At 38.9% G+C, this 14,053-nt stretch overlaps 1 protein-coding gene across 2 annotated transcripts; it reads left to right on the forward strand.

The window, feature by feature from the left end:
- The first annotated feature begins 3,408 nt into the window (after positions 1-3,408).
- On the forward strand, positions 3,409-11,716 carry LOC101161023 (serine/threonine-protein kinase pdik1l). Of its 2 annotated transcripts, none has more exons than XM_004083818.3 (4): positions 3,409-3,591; positions 4,723-5,475; positions 6,297-6,507; positions 10,728-11,716. In XM_004083818.3, the coding sequence occupies exons 2-4, from the start codon at positions 4,738-4,740 to the stop codon at positions 10,970-10,972; spliced, it is 1,194 nt and encodes a 397-aa protein (XP_004083866.1). In that variant the 5' UTR covers positions 3,409-3,591; positions 4,723-4,737; the 3' UTR covers positions 10,973-11,716. The 2 variants fall into 2 exon arrangements, with proteins under 2 accessions (XP_004083866.1, XP_011490069.1); XM_011491767.2 differs by having other exon boundaries at positions 3,409-3,587.
- Positions 11,717-14,053: the final 2,337 nt, after the last annotated feature.

A 14,053-nucleotide genomic window follows, 5' to 3' on the forward strand; every position in this document is an offset into this window, starting at 1 on the left:
AACTTAGGGTAAACTAACTTTAAGCCTATAAAGCCATTTGTATCTGACACATTTCTGAGACCCTTCTTTTATTAGTATGATCCAAACTTTCCATAAAAACCCATTGTATAGAACTTGGTCCATGTTTTCAACCTGTAGTGCATCATCATTCCTCTACAGGCAGTAGAAGGGATTTTCCTGCTCATTTCATTGCTTACATAAAATCTCAAAAAAAACATTTTTGGCAAGAAAGGTTTTGCTAATTTTCAAAACTTTGTGGTGAGATCTATTGTAATTTATTTTTATAATTGCCATATTTTCTTCACTGTAGGGCACTCCATATTGTTAAAAAAAAGGTGATATGAAACACATGCACATTTTTACATTATCAGTATTTTTGCATCTTATAATAACATTGATGTGAGCAAAAACTTACTAAATCACCCAATGTATCATATTTTATAGATAAAAAAATGATATTGCAATACTTTTCGTGGATATCATGAAAGGGTTTAAAAACATCAAAATGTGAATTTTCTGTCAATTCTTTGATGTGGGGGGCTTTTCAGGGTTAATTGAGGACTTTTCCCCGTCATACAAAAGAATTTTGAGTTGTCATATTTGCATACGGTTTCGAAATGATATAATTTACATCAAAGCAAACCCCTTTCTGAAAGCTTTCATTGTTAAATAATACTGCTTAGAAATACATTACTTCATAAAATAGGGGATTGTTTTGGAAAGCAGCCATTTCTCAGCCTTAAAATGCTAGGCTGAGTTTTATAATGGGATGTGCCAGAGGGGGTTAATTAAATAAGTTGTAAAAAAACAAAAATGTATTGATTTGTATGAAAGGAAGAACAGAAAATGTGATTGATGTTTGTTCCTGTTGCAGTCTTAGAAATATAAAGAAAGGTTTAGTGAGGAAAAAATACATTTCCCCAGGTTTGTGAGGAGTTTGTACGCCCCCGTGAGATTCCTCCATAATGAACATCATTTTCCAGTAACGAGACATCATCATACATAAAGACTCAGAGCTGCATCTGCACTACATAACTGTTTTATATAATGGCTCTAACCACCCCCCTGTACATTTTCACTTCCTCCACAAGTGATTCGACAGGGTTTCATTTGGGGTGGGAGGGGTGGAGAAAAACTGCTGACTGATGGTTCAAGTGCTTCCTGCCAAGAATCCCTCCACCTTTCCCCAGTTATCTGCAGCCAAAACTGACCCGCTCCTGGCCCGGCTCCAGTGGAGCTCCCCCTCAACCCCCATCCATCTCTCACAGCCCCGGTTTTTTACCATCCTCCTGCACAATCAAACCCAATGATGTGAAACAGAGTGAGGGATCTGTGCGGAGCTTTATGGCGACTCAGGGTTCTCACCTGTCAGGAGGCAATTGATTGTTATGAACAGTGGAGTCTAAAATGAATTCCATATAGGAGGGAAAATATACATTTCTAACCCAAAAGCCATTGTAATTTTGTGGGGATGAATTACTACCCCTTATCTTGGAAAAAAATCTGCAGCGTCAACCCCGAAACAGTTGAGAAACTTTCATTTTATATGGTAAGGATTATACTGAAACACTGCAGTGCATCACATCTTTGTCAATATCAGGATATTTGCCTCTTAGTGCCACATGCAGTTTCCAGAATGACTTTTTGTCTAATTTGCAAACAGTGAAATGTCCGTCCGCATCAAAAAACTGCTTCGAGTTGTGACATTCTTGTGAAAATGTGACACTGTAAATAAAGAAAGCTGTCAGGGGAAGAGGATATTTACTGATGTTTACTCACTCTGTGTGGGAAGCTCAGGACCTCAGGATTAAATGTAGAGGTTTTGACCTCAATCACAGAAGTGATTATTCCCTAATTAGCATGCAAAGCCTTAACAGTCACCATCATTCTGAAAACAGAGGTGATTAAAACCATAATTCCTCTTGAGCTCATCAGCATGGTCTTGGGGTGCCCGAATGATTTAATAAATTGGGCTCCCCTTTTCCCACCTTAAAAAAATAAAAATTTCCAAACTAGAATCCTTTCATTCCTGCATGCCAAAGTCTGTCAAAGCAGCTGAAATATGATGATAGAATAAAGGGTGAGTGCTTTCAAGAAGAAGACGAGTGAAGTGTAACTGACTCCATCTATCTCGAGTAATGAAGGGATTCATAATTGCCATTGCTGATAAAAGCTAAGGATCCTAACATACCCAGCCACACACACAAAGGGACACACTCTTTTGTTTTACAAAACTCTTTAATGCAGTGAATCATCAAGGTTTATATTATTTCATCTGAAAATACAAACTTTCCCACACAAGCTGCTCGCCATCAAGAGCAGTGTTGTTATTCCTCGTATAAAAAAAGGTGAAAAGATTTGTTTTCTTTTTATAACCAAATATATAAAACAATCTGATGTGTTGTTAAACCAGCTTAGCTGTATTTTAATATTTATACTCCAAATAGACATTCTCTAAAACCTCTCATTTTTTTATTTTTGTGTCTCCTCATCATGTTGGATGCTTTTACACACCTGTGTAATTGGATTAAAATGGTCTCTCTCCATTAATCTTCTTTTCTTTAGTATCAAAACATCCATTTGGTGCATTCATTCAATAGAAATGCACTCTTTATTGTGGTGGTTGTTTTTCTTTTTATTGTGAACTGCAATTGAAAATCTGTGGTTGAAATAAACTCAGAAAGCGACTCCCAACTGTATTCTCCCTTTTAAATGCATAAAAAAGGAAATAATATATAACTTATTATTTTCCCTAAATATAATTTAGTTAATGGACCAAAAACACAGATTATATTGAACTGAACAAGCCCAGATGAAGAGATATATTAAAGAAAATGATCCTAAATATACAAAACTTTTATTTTCTACTGTTTTATGAACACAAGTTACACACAGTTGACCTTAAAGTTTAAATAAAATGTTATTTTTTTTATTTATATCTTCTTATGAAAACAGTTCTCCGAAAAATACAATAGACAATATTCCTAGAGAAAACCAAAATGGTCTATAGAAGTAGATACAATTATTGACTTTTTTTGTCCAAGTAACCATATAAAAATTTTTTTTTTTGGCTAAGTAACTGTAATAAGCAAAATGTTGATATAGGGTAAAAGTAGTTAATATGTTATATACTTTTTAAATTCCACATAAACTTCAGTCAAATTTTGCATGTTTTTTTAAGCTCTTCCTATTTACAACATTATTATCATTGCTATTATTCTACAAACTGTTAAAAAAAAGTATTGTACGTTAATTGTTTAAAAGAACCCTTCATTTTTCAAACTCCCCCTTTTTTTGCTTACTGGGTTTATTTGGACTATTCGAATCTCTCCTTTGGACCAGCCCCCTGCTCTCAACCAATCATCATGCAGAATGTAATTATTTCAGCCAATCAGAGCACACCTTTGATACCGAGCGGGACGCTTCAAATAAATGCGGAAGTATGTCCTGTTGGTTCACAGTTCCTCGTTTAATTGTTTTGTTTTTGCCCTTTAGTTGGGGTTAAAGAAAAGTTAAAATCGTTAATGTGGTGCGGATAACCTGTGACGTATGTACGTACGAACGGCTCATGATTTTAAAGTCTTTGGGTAGGTAAGTGGAATGACTTGCATATTAGTAATTAGTGCAAAGCTAGAGCTTTGTTTACCCCTGTTTGACCTGCTGGGTAATATTTAACGTTTTTTTTTTTTTGGAGAACGTTTACAAGCGTGGTATTTGTTTTTTTGCTGTTGTTGTATAAACGAGCTTGCGTGTATTTTTTTTAGCTTGTAGAGGAAACTAATTCCACACCAAATAGAACTTATCAAAATAGAAGTACTATTTCCTTAAATCAAGGCAAAAATAAAAAAATAAACGGAAGTATGCAAGACACATTTCCCCATTATATGGGCAACAACGTCATTATGTAATGCTTCACATTTTAAAATTGTAAAGAGCCTTATGGCAAAGTTTTGGAAGACACATTAGGCTAATGATTAGGGTTAAAACCAAAAAGTCTTTTTACTAGTATAAATAATTAAGAACTGTTAAAACACCAAAAATGGAAAATTATTTAAAAACAAAAATCAGAGTAAAAAAAATAACTTTATTGATCCCACAGGTGGGAAATGTGTTTGTTACCGTAGCAAATGACACCATTGTAAACATAAGAGAAAATAGAATAAGAATAATATAAAAAAAGTAACATAAATGTAAACATATAATATGGTATAATTTTAAAAAGCTATTTACAGACAGGTATAGGTATAGATGTTCAAAAAAATGTGCAAAAGTAATCTATTACACTGTGAATTATTGTAAAGTGTAATTGTGTTTGGTAGGAAGTATCCGGTATCTGGCAGTTTTGGAGCAGAGCTGTCTGAACCTCCTAGAGAAGGAGCTCCGATGTTTGTCCAGAAGCAGGTGGAGAGGATGGTCTGGGATGTCCATGATGGATAAGAGCTCGTTCAGTGACCTCCTCTCCATCACTGCTTCAAATGTTTCCAGTTTGTAGCTGATGGCAGAACCCGCCTTTCTTAAATGCTAGTTTGATTCTAATTTCAACACTTGGACTTAACAGTGAAAGTTGAGTCATGACATTTTAATTTAATTTTAGTGCATTTGAAAAAAACTGAAGAAAAAACGTTTTTTGGCATTTCAGGTATTTTAAACTATTCTTTATGTTTCGAGATCCCTATCTTTTGAAAATGTGTCCTTCTTTATGTTATTTTTGTTATTTTTTAGGCTGTTCATTAACAAATGGAGGATCTGTACTCATTGGAAAGGGAGGTGGGTCGAGGCAGCTATGGTGTCGTCTTTGAGGGCCATGTGGTCAAAACGGGACAGAGAGTGGCCATCAAGCGGCTTCCTTGTAGCAACCCTGAGTGCATTGAACTCTACCTGCAGGAGCTGTGGGCCATGAGAGCCACAGCCAAGAACCACGTGAATGTCATTGCTCTCCACAGCTGCCTCCTGCAGACAGGACCTCGGAGCCTAAAGCCCTTAAGGCCGGCGAAGCTGCCTTTGCGGCTGGTTGAGAGTGTGTTGAAGGGTCGCGTGATCGGAGCCCCGCCGACTCAAGAAAGCAGTGAGGTTCAGTCTGACGCCAAGAGGAGGATCAGCTCTGGCTCTCGACTTCAGGACAGGACCAACCATGTCCAGGCTGGCACCAAGATCCAGGAAAGGTCAAACTCCTCTGATTTTGGAACGCCACAAAGACCTCCCAGTAGGCAGAGAAAGAGATCCGCCCAGAGGGAAGAGGAAGAGCAGCTTGGACCACTACCCTGCTTGGCTCTGTGGCTTGTGATGGAGTACTGCAACGGAGGAGACCTGAACCAGTACCTGCTCTCCAGGCCCCCGGATGCCCAGCGTAACCACAGCGTGGTGCTGCAGCTCAGCAGTGCTGTGGCCTTCCTTCATGGTCTGGGAATCACCCACAGAGACCTGAAGCCTGACAACGTTCTGGTCTGTGTGACTCCTAAAGGTCCAGTTGTAAAGGTAAATGCATGAATGCTTTGTTTGACCTCTGACCCTTGAGAACGAGGCTTTTAGAAAATATAGATTGGTTTATTGGTTACACTTAAATCCAGATGATACCCACACACAAAAAAGAGGTTATTAGTCTAGATTGTGTACTTTTAGCTCCAGACATTACAAAATAAAATTCTGTGATGACAATCTTCATATAATGATGAATAAAAGTACTCTGTTAGGGTTTCAGCCACTGAATTTTCTCATTATAGATTAATCTGCTGCTTTTCTATTTATCGCTTGATCCCTCAAAAGGATTTGTAAAAAAGCATCAGGCAAAATTTTCACTAGCCTAAGAGGTGTCATTAGACACAAAAATACTTAATGTCACGCATCAAAAGAAAAGAAGCGTCTGAGAGCTTCAGAAATATCTTTGAGCAGCTAAAGTCGATTAAAGTCAGTCACTCATGCAGTTTTTGCAGCTCCAAACTTATTGGGAACTGCCCGATTGTTCTGGTGCTTTCTGTTGCCATAAAACAGTTTAAAAGCTTTTTTTATATGTTTTACTTTTATTCTTTTTTTTTTTGGTAAATTTTACTAATTGACATGGATGGATGGACATGGATGGACATGGATGACTGAAGGAGCTCTTTGTATTTAACTTTCTTTTTAAAAAAAAAAAAAAAAAAAAAAATTTGCAGTTTGTTTTCCTCTGTGATTCTCAGTTCTCAATCTATCAATGTGATGATCTTCTTGGAGGTTATTTATATTATAAATATAAAATGAACTCAACTTTTGATACACAAAGGCGTCTTTTTCTTTCAATCAATCTCCTTTCTTGATTTAAGGTGGCAGATTTTGGTCTGAGTAAGATGAGTGAAGGCCCGTGTAGGCAGCACTTCTCCTCCACCTGCGGCTCTGACTTCTACATGGCTCCGGAGGTGTGGGGCGGCCTGAGCTACACCGCCCAGGCGGACATCTTCTCGCTCGGCGTGATGTTCTGGGCCGTGCTGGAGAGAATCACCTTCTTGGAAGAGGGGACGACTCATGAGCAGCTGGGTGAGCGCACATAAAAGATGGCAGCACGCGGCGCCTTGTCCCCCATCCTCACCAGTCACACGCTGACGGAAAGGTTGAGCGCGGTCGGGCAGGTCAATGATGCATCACGCTGAATTGAGTTTGACTTAATGAACTGGCACATATTAAAAATGCCAGATACTATACATCATACGTTCATCGACCATGGATGGTACAATAACAGGCTAAATGGCAAAGAGACGAATGATGATTTATGCAATTTACATGTTAATATGGATTATGGTACTTTGGATCCATAATACAAAGTGACAGTGTGTTATTCAGCCTTTCATCACACAGACTGTGTTTTTTTAGAAACAGAACAAGGCTACATTCATTCTGATCAAGTATTTATAGCAGCTTCTGCTTCCATCAAAGGTGAATTAAAATACGAAAGAAAAATGCCTTTTATTACTGTTTTTAACCTTTTTTTAACTAATTTTTCCTTTTTTTTATGGGAACTGGTAAATGTCAACAATTTTCTAACCAGAAACTACGTGTTTCTGTTGGTATTGTTTACATATTTAAAAGTAGTTTTTTCTTTTGATCTTAACATCTAAAGGTCAAGAGTTTCTAAAATTTAATGAAGGAAAAATTTTATATAAGTAAAACAAATCTATATATATTTCAATTAATGCTTTTGTTGCTAATTGGACCTAAATGGGTTTCTGATTTGGAAATGGCGTTATTGCTCGCCATTTTTGTATCACCGCTAATGTTAGGTTGGGGGTGTGAGGGGCTGTAAACAGAGAGCTCGCAGTTATGGGTGACAGGAAGGGGGGCGTCATTGCTCCGTGCTAAATTAAAGGTGAATTTCTACTGCTGCTCTGCAGAAACAAAATCTAAAGGAACTGGAAAGCCATTTAAAAGATGAGTGGGACTTTAATTGAGGAAGACTTTGAAAGCTACTTTCTTTTGAAACATACTTACCAGAATTAACTATAGAACTGAATAGTCTGTTTTTTAATGATTAAAAAGAGAGGTAATTAAAAGACTAGAATAATTACAAACCAAAGGCCCAATTTATTTGAATGTATTATGTTTTTGAATAATAATTTAAACTGGAAAACGTGTTTGGACATGTTTAAAAAAAATAAAAATTAAAGCTTAGGACTTTACTGAAGTCTCTCTTAGATCATCTTTTGATCTATTATAAAAGCGTCTTTTAATCACAATTATGCCATTTTTAATTCATTAGAAATTTGAGTTGTGGGTGAGACCATTGGCGTGGAGCAACCCCGCCCCTCTTTCCCTCCCCGTTGCTGAGAGCTTGTGGCCTGTCCAGTGTATTTTCTACAACATAAATACTATATTTTTCTAACAGAATTTTTTTCATCTGCTCCTGATTCAAAATGACAAAATGCTACAAGAACATGTTCATTGGAGTGGATCTTTTAGGAAATTCTGAGATAAATACATTTTTTAATTATGAATGAAGATATTTTTAAGTTACAGACATTTTCAGTGAGACGTTATTTCTTGTCAGCTTCAATTTGGCAGTTTTCTTTTACAGTATTGTTTTTTTTTTGGGAGGGGAGTAGACGGCATGACGGTTATCTCTTTATGGTTGTCCTTCCACTGCTTGACTTCCAGTATTGTTTATTTTATGATTCTAGTAACAGCATCATTCCATTAAAAAGGGGTGCTAATACCACAAAAGCGCCGTAGAATAGCTTTACATTAATTGCATTCGGGGTGATATATGGTGTCCTGGCAGCGGTAATGGCTGTCATGGCAGGTCCGGTCATTACACCGAATTTTGATTGTGGGCATTGCTCTCTGCCTCCATCCACATCCAGCCCTGAGATGTTCATTTTTCTCCGTCTGCGGCGCTTTCCTGTCAGAAGCCCATGTGGCTGCGGCATGTCTTAATACATGAGAGCCCAGGCCTGGGCTCAGCTCTGAGCTGCACTGTCAGGGCATAATGAAACGGCCGTAATACAAATGTCTCATTTTATTCGCAAAAGTGTGTGTGGCCAGAGCAGGTGGCAGGGGAATATGAACCATTATCCTGGAACTCGGAGGCTGCAAACCCTCCCTGAGTCATTCATTACCTTTTCATGCACAGTTACGTCCAGCTATAGTTATAGCCGGGCGAGGGCCATTTAACTGGACGACTGTCCTTTTTCCCAGAACACGAGCGCAGGAGGGGGCTTGATTTAGAGACCCGAGTCAGATCGGGTTCCACTCTGCTGTGATAGGTGGCGCTGTGCTCCCTATTGGGCTTTTTAAGAATGAAAAACTGAATTAGGAATTGAGTAAAAAGTAAAAAGACAATTACGTTTTTTATTCTATTGAGTCTCTGGTGGCTTCCTGCCAGATGAGTGGTCAAAGCCTTCCTGCGTTTGGGTCAAAGAGGTCACAGAAACATTCATGATGGTCATTTTAGCTCTTGAGAACGACAACTGCCTTTAAGATTAAGTGCCGGTTGATGTTTTTTTTTTATTTTTTTTATTCCACCTGTTTTACTTCTAGGCCTAAGTTCATACTCTGATACAAGAATTAATCATGTCCTCCTGAAAATGATTAACAGTGACAAATGGCTATTTCACCTTTTTTATTGCTTGAGCTTTATCACAATTATTCTCACCGGATTGCGAACAAAGAAATAAAAACTTTCGTCAACTTCTTTCATCTGATCAGATGCAGAGGCGATATGAAAGCCTCACTCCCGGTTTCTACTTTATATGGTCGGCCATCGCATCAATCGTAATGCGTCCGCACCGCAGTCGTGCGGTCTAGTTCATACTAAGGTTGGCTGGTTTCACTAGCAACTGTCTGTGATAACTGTGACGAACTTCTGAGTGACGTTTGTCCTTGACATGACATGACGCACTTTAGATGGTGATAAATGGGGACGTTTTTGGAAGATGGTTACATCTATATGAATAAGTGAAGTTTGTGGCTAATTAATGGGGCAGACAAGACAAGGTAGGTGGTACATCAGATCTTTATTTTGTATTTTAAAAGCCTCAACATACAAAATACTTAATAAAAAAAATTGTTCAATTTGAAATGATTTGCCACCTGCTCCATGTCATACTCAAAAACAGCTGAAGTTAAAGTTGCATTAGAAAGTTAATATTCTTTTATACTTTTGGAACCGAGTCAGAATAAAATAATGTCTAACCCCTCCTGTTTCTAAAATGCAGTAATGGTGGTCTTGTCTTCCAACTCCTGGGACGTGGAAACTGCAGTTTACCTTCTACTCCAGAATCTTGAAATTCTTTCTATGTTGCCCCTCTTTGGTCGTTGGCTGGCCGATGTGTTTAGGATCACCGTCATTCTGGAAGGTCCAACCACGTTTCATCCTCAAACCTCTCACTGATAGGCAGCTTTAACCCAATATCTCACCATACATGTTCCCACTCATCCAGTTCTTAGATCAATCGTCCTGACCCCTTTGCAGAATAGCATCCCCAAAGCATGATGCTTCCACCCCCATGCTTTACAGTGGGTATGGTATTCTTGGCATGCAACTCGGCCTTCTTCCCCTTCCAAACATGGTGTTCTATTTTAGTCTCATTTATTTTCTACATTATACAAAGACATTCTTTGAAAATCAATGTGATTTCCTGGATTCCTTTTTGTTTTTTCATTCTTTGAGACAACAAGCAGAATCAGTGACTGCCAGAGACTTTTGCCCTGCTTAAAGGCAAACATCTCAACTTCACTTTACATTTCACTTCAGGCAAATGAGCCTTTTCTCAAAGACGTCAGCATCAACCACACCAGGTTACACTCTAAGCATTTTCAGCGTTCAGATGAACCACAATGCATCGACGTGCTGCACAGAACGTATCATGCTTTTGAAATGCATTTATTGGCAAAGCTGAGAAATTGCGTTTTATTGATTTTTTTTTTCACAGGAGCAGGAATAAATAAGAAAATTAAGTATTGACAGTTCAAGCATACTCATAAATACAAAACCATTTTTATTTTTGTCAAATCCTCCAAAAAAATGTTTTCTTCTGTTTACTAGTCTTATTAGACGTTGGCTCTCTTTTTATTTTTTTTCTGGTAATCTTCCACTCTGTTTGCAATTTCTGAAAATGAGTCCAAGCAGCAGGCACTTAACTTCTGGTAAATTGCCTGGTCCGACGTCGGCTGAGATCATGGGGTTCCCTGCAGCCTGTTCTGAAGGTGCCGGTAACCCTTACGTGACCACAGACTCATGCTTCCCCGCTGTGGTTCTCCTGCAGGTGCCTACGTCTGCAAAGGCCGCTCCGGATGGCTGATGCCTCTGGGCGAAGCTCTGTGGGAGAACGCCGACCTCCAGCCGTGCATACCGATTAAGTTTAAGAGAGCCCCCCCGCTGCCCCCTCCTCCCGGCCCAGCCATGTGCACCCTCCTCCTAGACATGCTGGCCTCGGACCCGGACGCTCGGCCATCTGCGGACCAGCTGGAGGCCAGAGTGCGCTCTGCCTTGGAAGAGGACTCCCACTGACACTTGTGCACTCAGACGGCGATGACCACTGCAATTAGGGGCTCTCATGGGTGCAGAGGGGGCCGGATCACAAATATGTGATAAAAAGGGAATTACGGTGAAGTTGCTGAATAAAATCTAGAGCTAAGGGTGTTTGAAATGTGGGAAACCATATTAAGTTAAATTGGGTTAAAGCAAAACCTCAAACTACGCACAACACATTTTCTGTTACAAAAACCTCAAATAGAACAGCGCTCATTCACTTCTTCATGTTGGCTCACAATCTTGTTGTGCTTCATCGTAAAAATGATTTTGCTGCATTAAGAATCATGGAACCCCAAAAATGTCTTTAAAAAATAAGCACTTGGATTTTTTGTGTGTAAAACTTAGAAAGAAGAAGCCAAAGTGATGCATAATATTTCAACTTTTTTTTATTTGTTGAGTTGTTTTGCAATAATTGTGTATTTTTTTGTATGCCCTCAAAGTAGGATTCAGAAAGGTGTCAAAGGAAGTTGTAGTTTTTTTGTGTGTAGTTTCCAGTGGAAATGGCTTTGCAGCAGGAAGGCTGCTGTGATTAATGGTCAGTGATGTGCTGCCCTCCTATCAACAGGAAATTAAAGCCAGGCATTAGGATCGTTGCCGATCAACTCCACAGCTTTTATTACAGCTCATCTGTCTCAGTCACCAACTTCACTTCTATGTTTTGAGTTTTTGTTTTGTCATAACCAAAAGTTTAATATAAATAAAGATGAACTTATTCTCTAACCCGAGTGTTTAGTGCTTTCTGAAGATGCTCACCTCTCTAAAGGGGAACATTTAAGCAGCTGAAGTCGTGTAATAGATCTGTGATCAATCAGGCTTAGCTTAGTCCTATAGTGTCAGGAAGTCTTCTTTAATATACAGTCTAACATTAAAACAGCCTCGGTAAATAATGTTAGTTTGATATTTCGAGCTGCAAAAATGTGAAAGACAGCCTAATTTGACCTGTTGGTAGCTGCTGAAGGCTCTTATCCCACATTACTCCAAACGGAAACTGCATTAGGAAGAGATCGACTTACGCCTAATAAAGGCAGAGACACAAAGTACACATAGTTGATCTGTTTTTTGTCTCTTTTAAAGGATGTATTTAAGACGGCAAAGGAAAGTTATCTTTGAGACTATTTGTGAGTCCATTGTTCTTCTGGAAGGTGGGTCTCAAACTGAAGTAGATACAAGTCATTTATAAATGATTTAAAGCATTAATTACATCTACAATGACCAGTTTTTAGTACTTTTTTAGGTTCGCTTCAGAATTTTACCAGGTTAGTACATGTTTTAGCACTTTGCCATTTCTTTAACTCCTCTTTCAACCTTTATCAGCACAAAAGAGAGGTTAATTTAGCAGAAGTTTCACATAAACGCATTATAGGAGCTTCACAGTTCTGTTCACACAGCAGCTGGACAATAAAGACAAATGAATTCACACAACACTCTTAAGGGCAGACTATTCCTGCTCTTGTGAACATAAAAACAGTATTCAGGAATTCCAGAACTCAATATACAAAAGACAAATTGTGTTTTGCCATTAGGAAAGGTGTATTTTCATTGGAGTTGTGTTATTAACGGACACCTCAAGACAGAATATTGCATTTCTACACATTTTTACTAATTGATTTTTTTTTAAACAAAAATACTAAATCAAAGATTTCTTTTGTAATTTATTAAAACCATTAAATGTGTTTTAGTTGTTAAAGACCCACTCAAATGAAAACAGTGTTTCTAAGATGTCCTTGTGGCATTTTTCTGATGATGGAGGACATCTATAAAGAAAAACAATCTAAGGCGACTGGGAACACTTCTACAATAGATCAAAAGATGATCAGAGTGGGAATTTTACATACAGTATAGTACTTGTAACCCTTTGTCAGCGTTTCTTACGGTGACAAAGGGTTACAACACATTAACTTACCACACAAAACATTAACACACAACACAATAACTCACAACACATTAATACGGTGGCCCAGAAGGGTCACAACACATTAACTCACAACACATTAACTTACCACACAACACAATAACTCACAACAGAAGTAAGGCTGCAATGGAAGTGCTTTTATACTGAAATTTCCACTGGGCTGAGCGGCTAACTACCTAACAGAAAGTAACGTCACAGTGAGCTGTGGAGGGAGCATGATTTTTCTACAAGAGAGGCTAGCAGCAGTGTTTCCAGATTGGGCAGTTTTGTTTCTAAATTTAGAGGTAAAAATGGCTTTGGGCGGGTAAGCATATTTGGGCGGTTTTAGGGTCGGTTCAGCGGGCTTTTTTCTCTCATGAATATATAATAGCGGACTACGTTAGGCCATGTGGCTGTTAGAGTTCTACGTACTGAAGCTCTGTGAACGACAGAGACGCTTAATGGACCGGGCTCTGTCATCTTACCTGTTGTTGGGGGTGTGCAAGGCCCACCCCGCCTGATACCGGGGCCGCGTGTGGGCGGAGCTACCAGCTAAAGTATATCAATGTATATCAATATATCAATGCATGGTAGACACAGAGAATGTGGAGAGATCGGGTTTATTATTTTGAAGAGTTCTGCTTGGCAATCATGTTAACTCTACATTTTTAATTGGGACATTTTAGGTAAAACTTAGTAATTGCTGGCCATGCATATGTCCAGCTTAACCTTCATCAATACAATATCGATCTACTTTTATCAATGTTCCTTTATATGCTGTAAATTCAAATCTGAATGCAGCTCACAGAGCCCATATCTCTCCTATTACTTTTGTAATCTTTGCAGACAAAGTAGTGTAACCTTCAGGGCTGCAAAGTTTACCCACACTCCTATTGCCTTCACTGTGTTGCAGTGAAGATTAGAGCAAACTCCTGCCTCCTCTACACCACAAATCAGCTCAGCACAGACTCAGCGAGGGTGCACCCGCGGGTGGGGGCGGTTCTCCCAGATTATACGGAGGATAGTGAGCGAGGAAGCACGAATGCAGCTGACTGCGTCACGAGTGGAGCACCAAACACACATCCAGGAAATTGGTCGCGTTTGGCTTTAGTCACCCTGAGAACATATATGAGGTGTAGGTCGAGAGAATGAGTCCTAATGCGGCT

Source organism: Oryzias latipes, chromosome 24, assembly GCF_002234675.1.
Source record: "Oryzias latipes chromosome 24, ASM223467v1".
NCBI lineage: Eukaryota > Metazoa > Chordata > Actinopteri > Beloniformes > Adrianichthyidae > Oryzias > Oryzias latipes.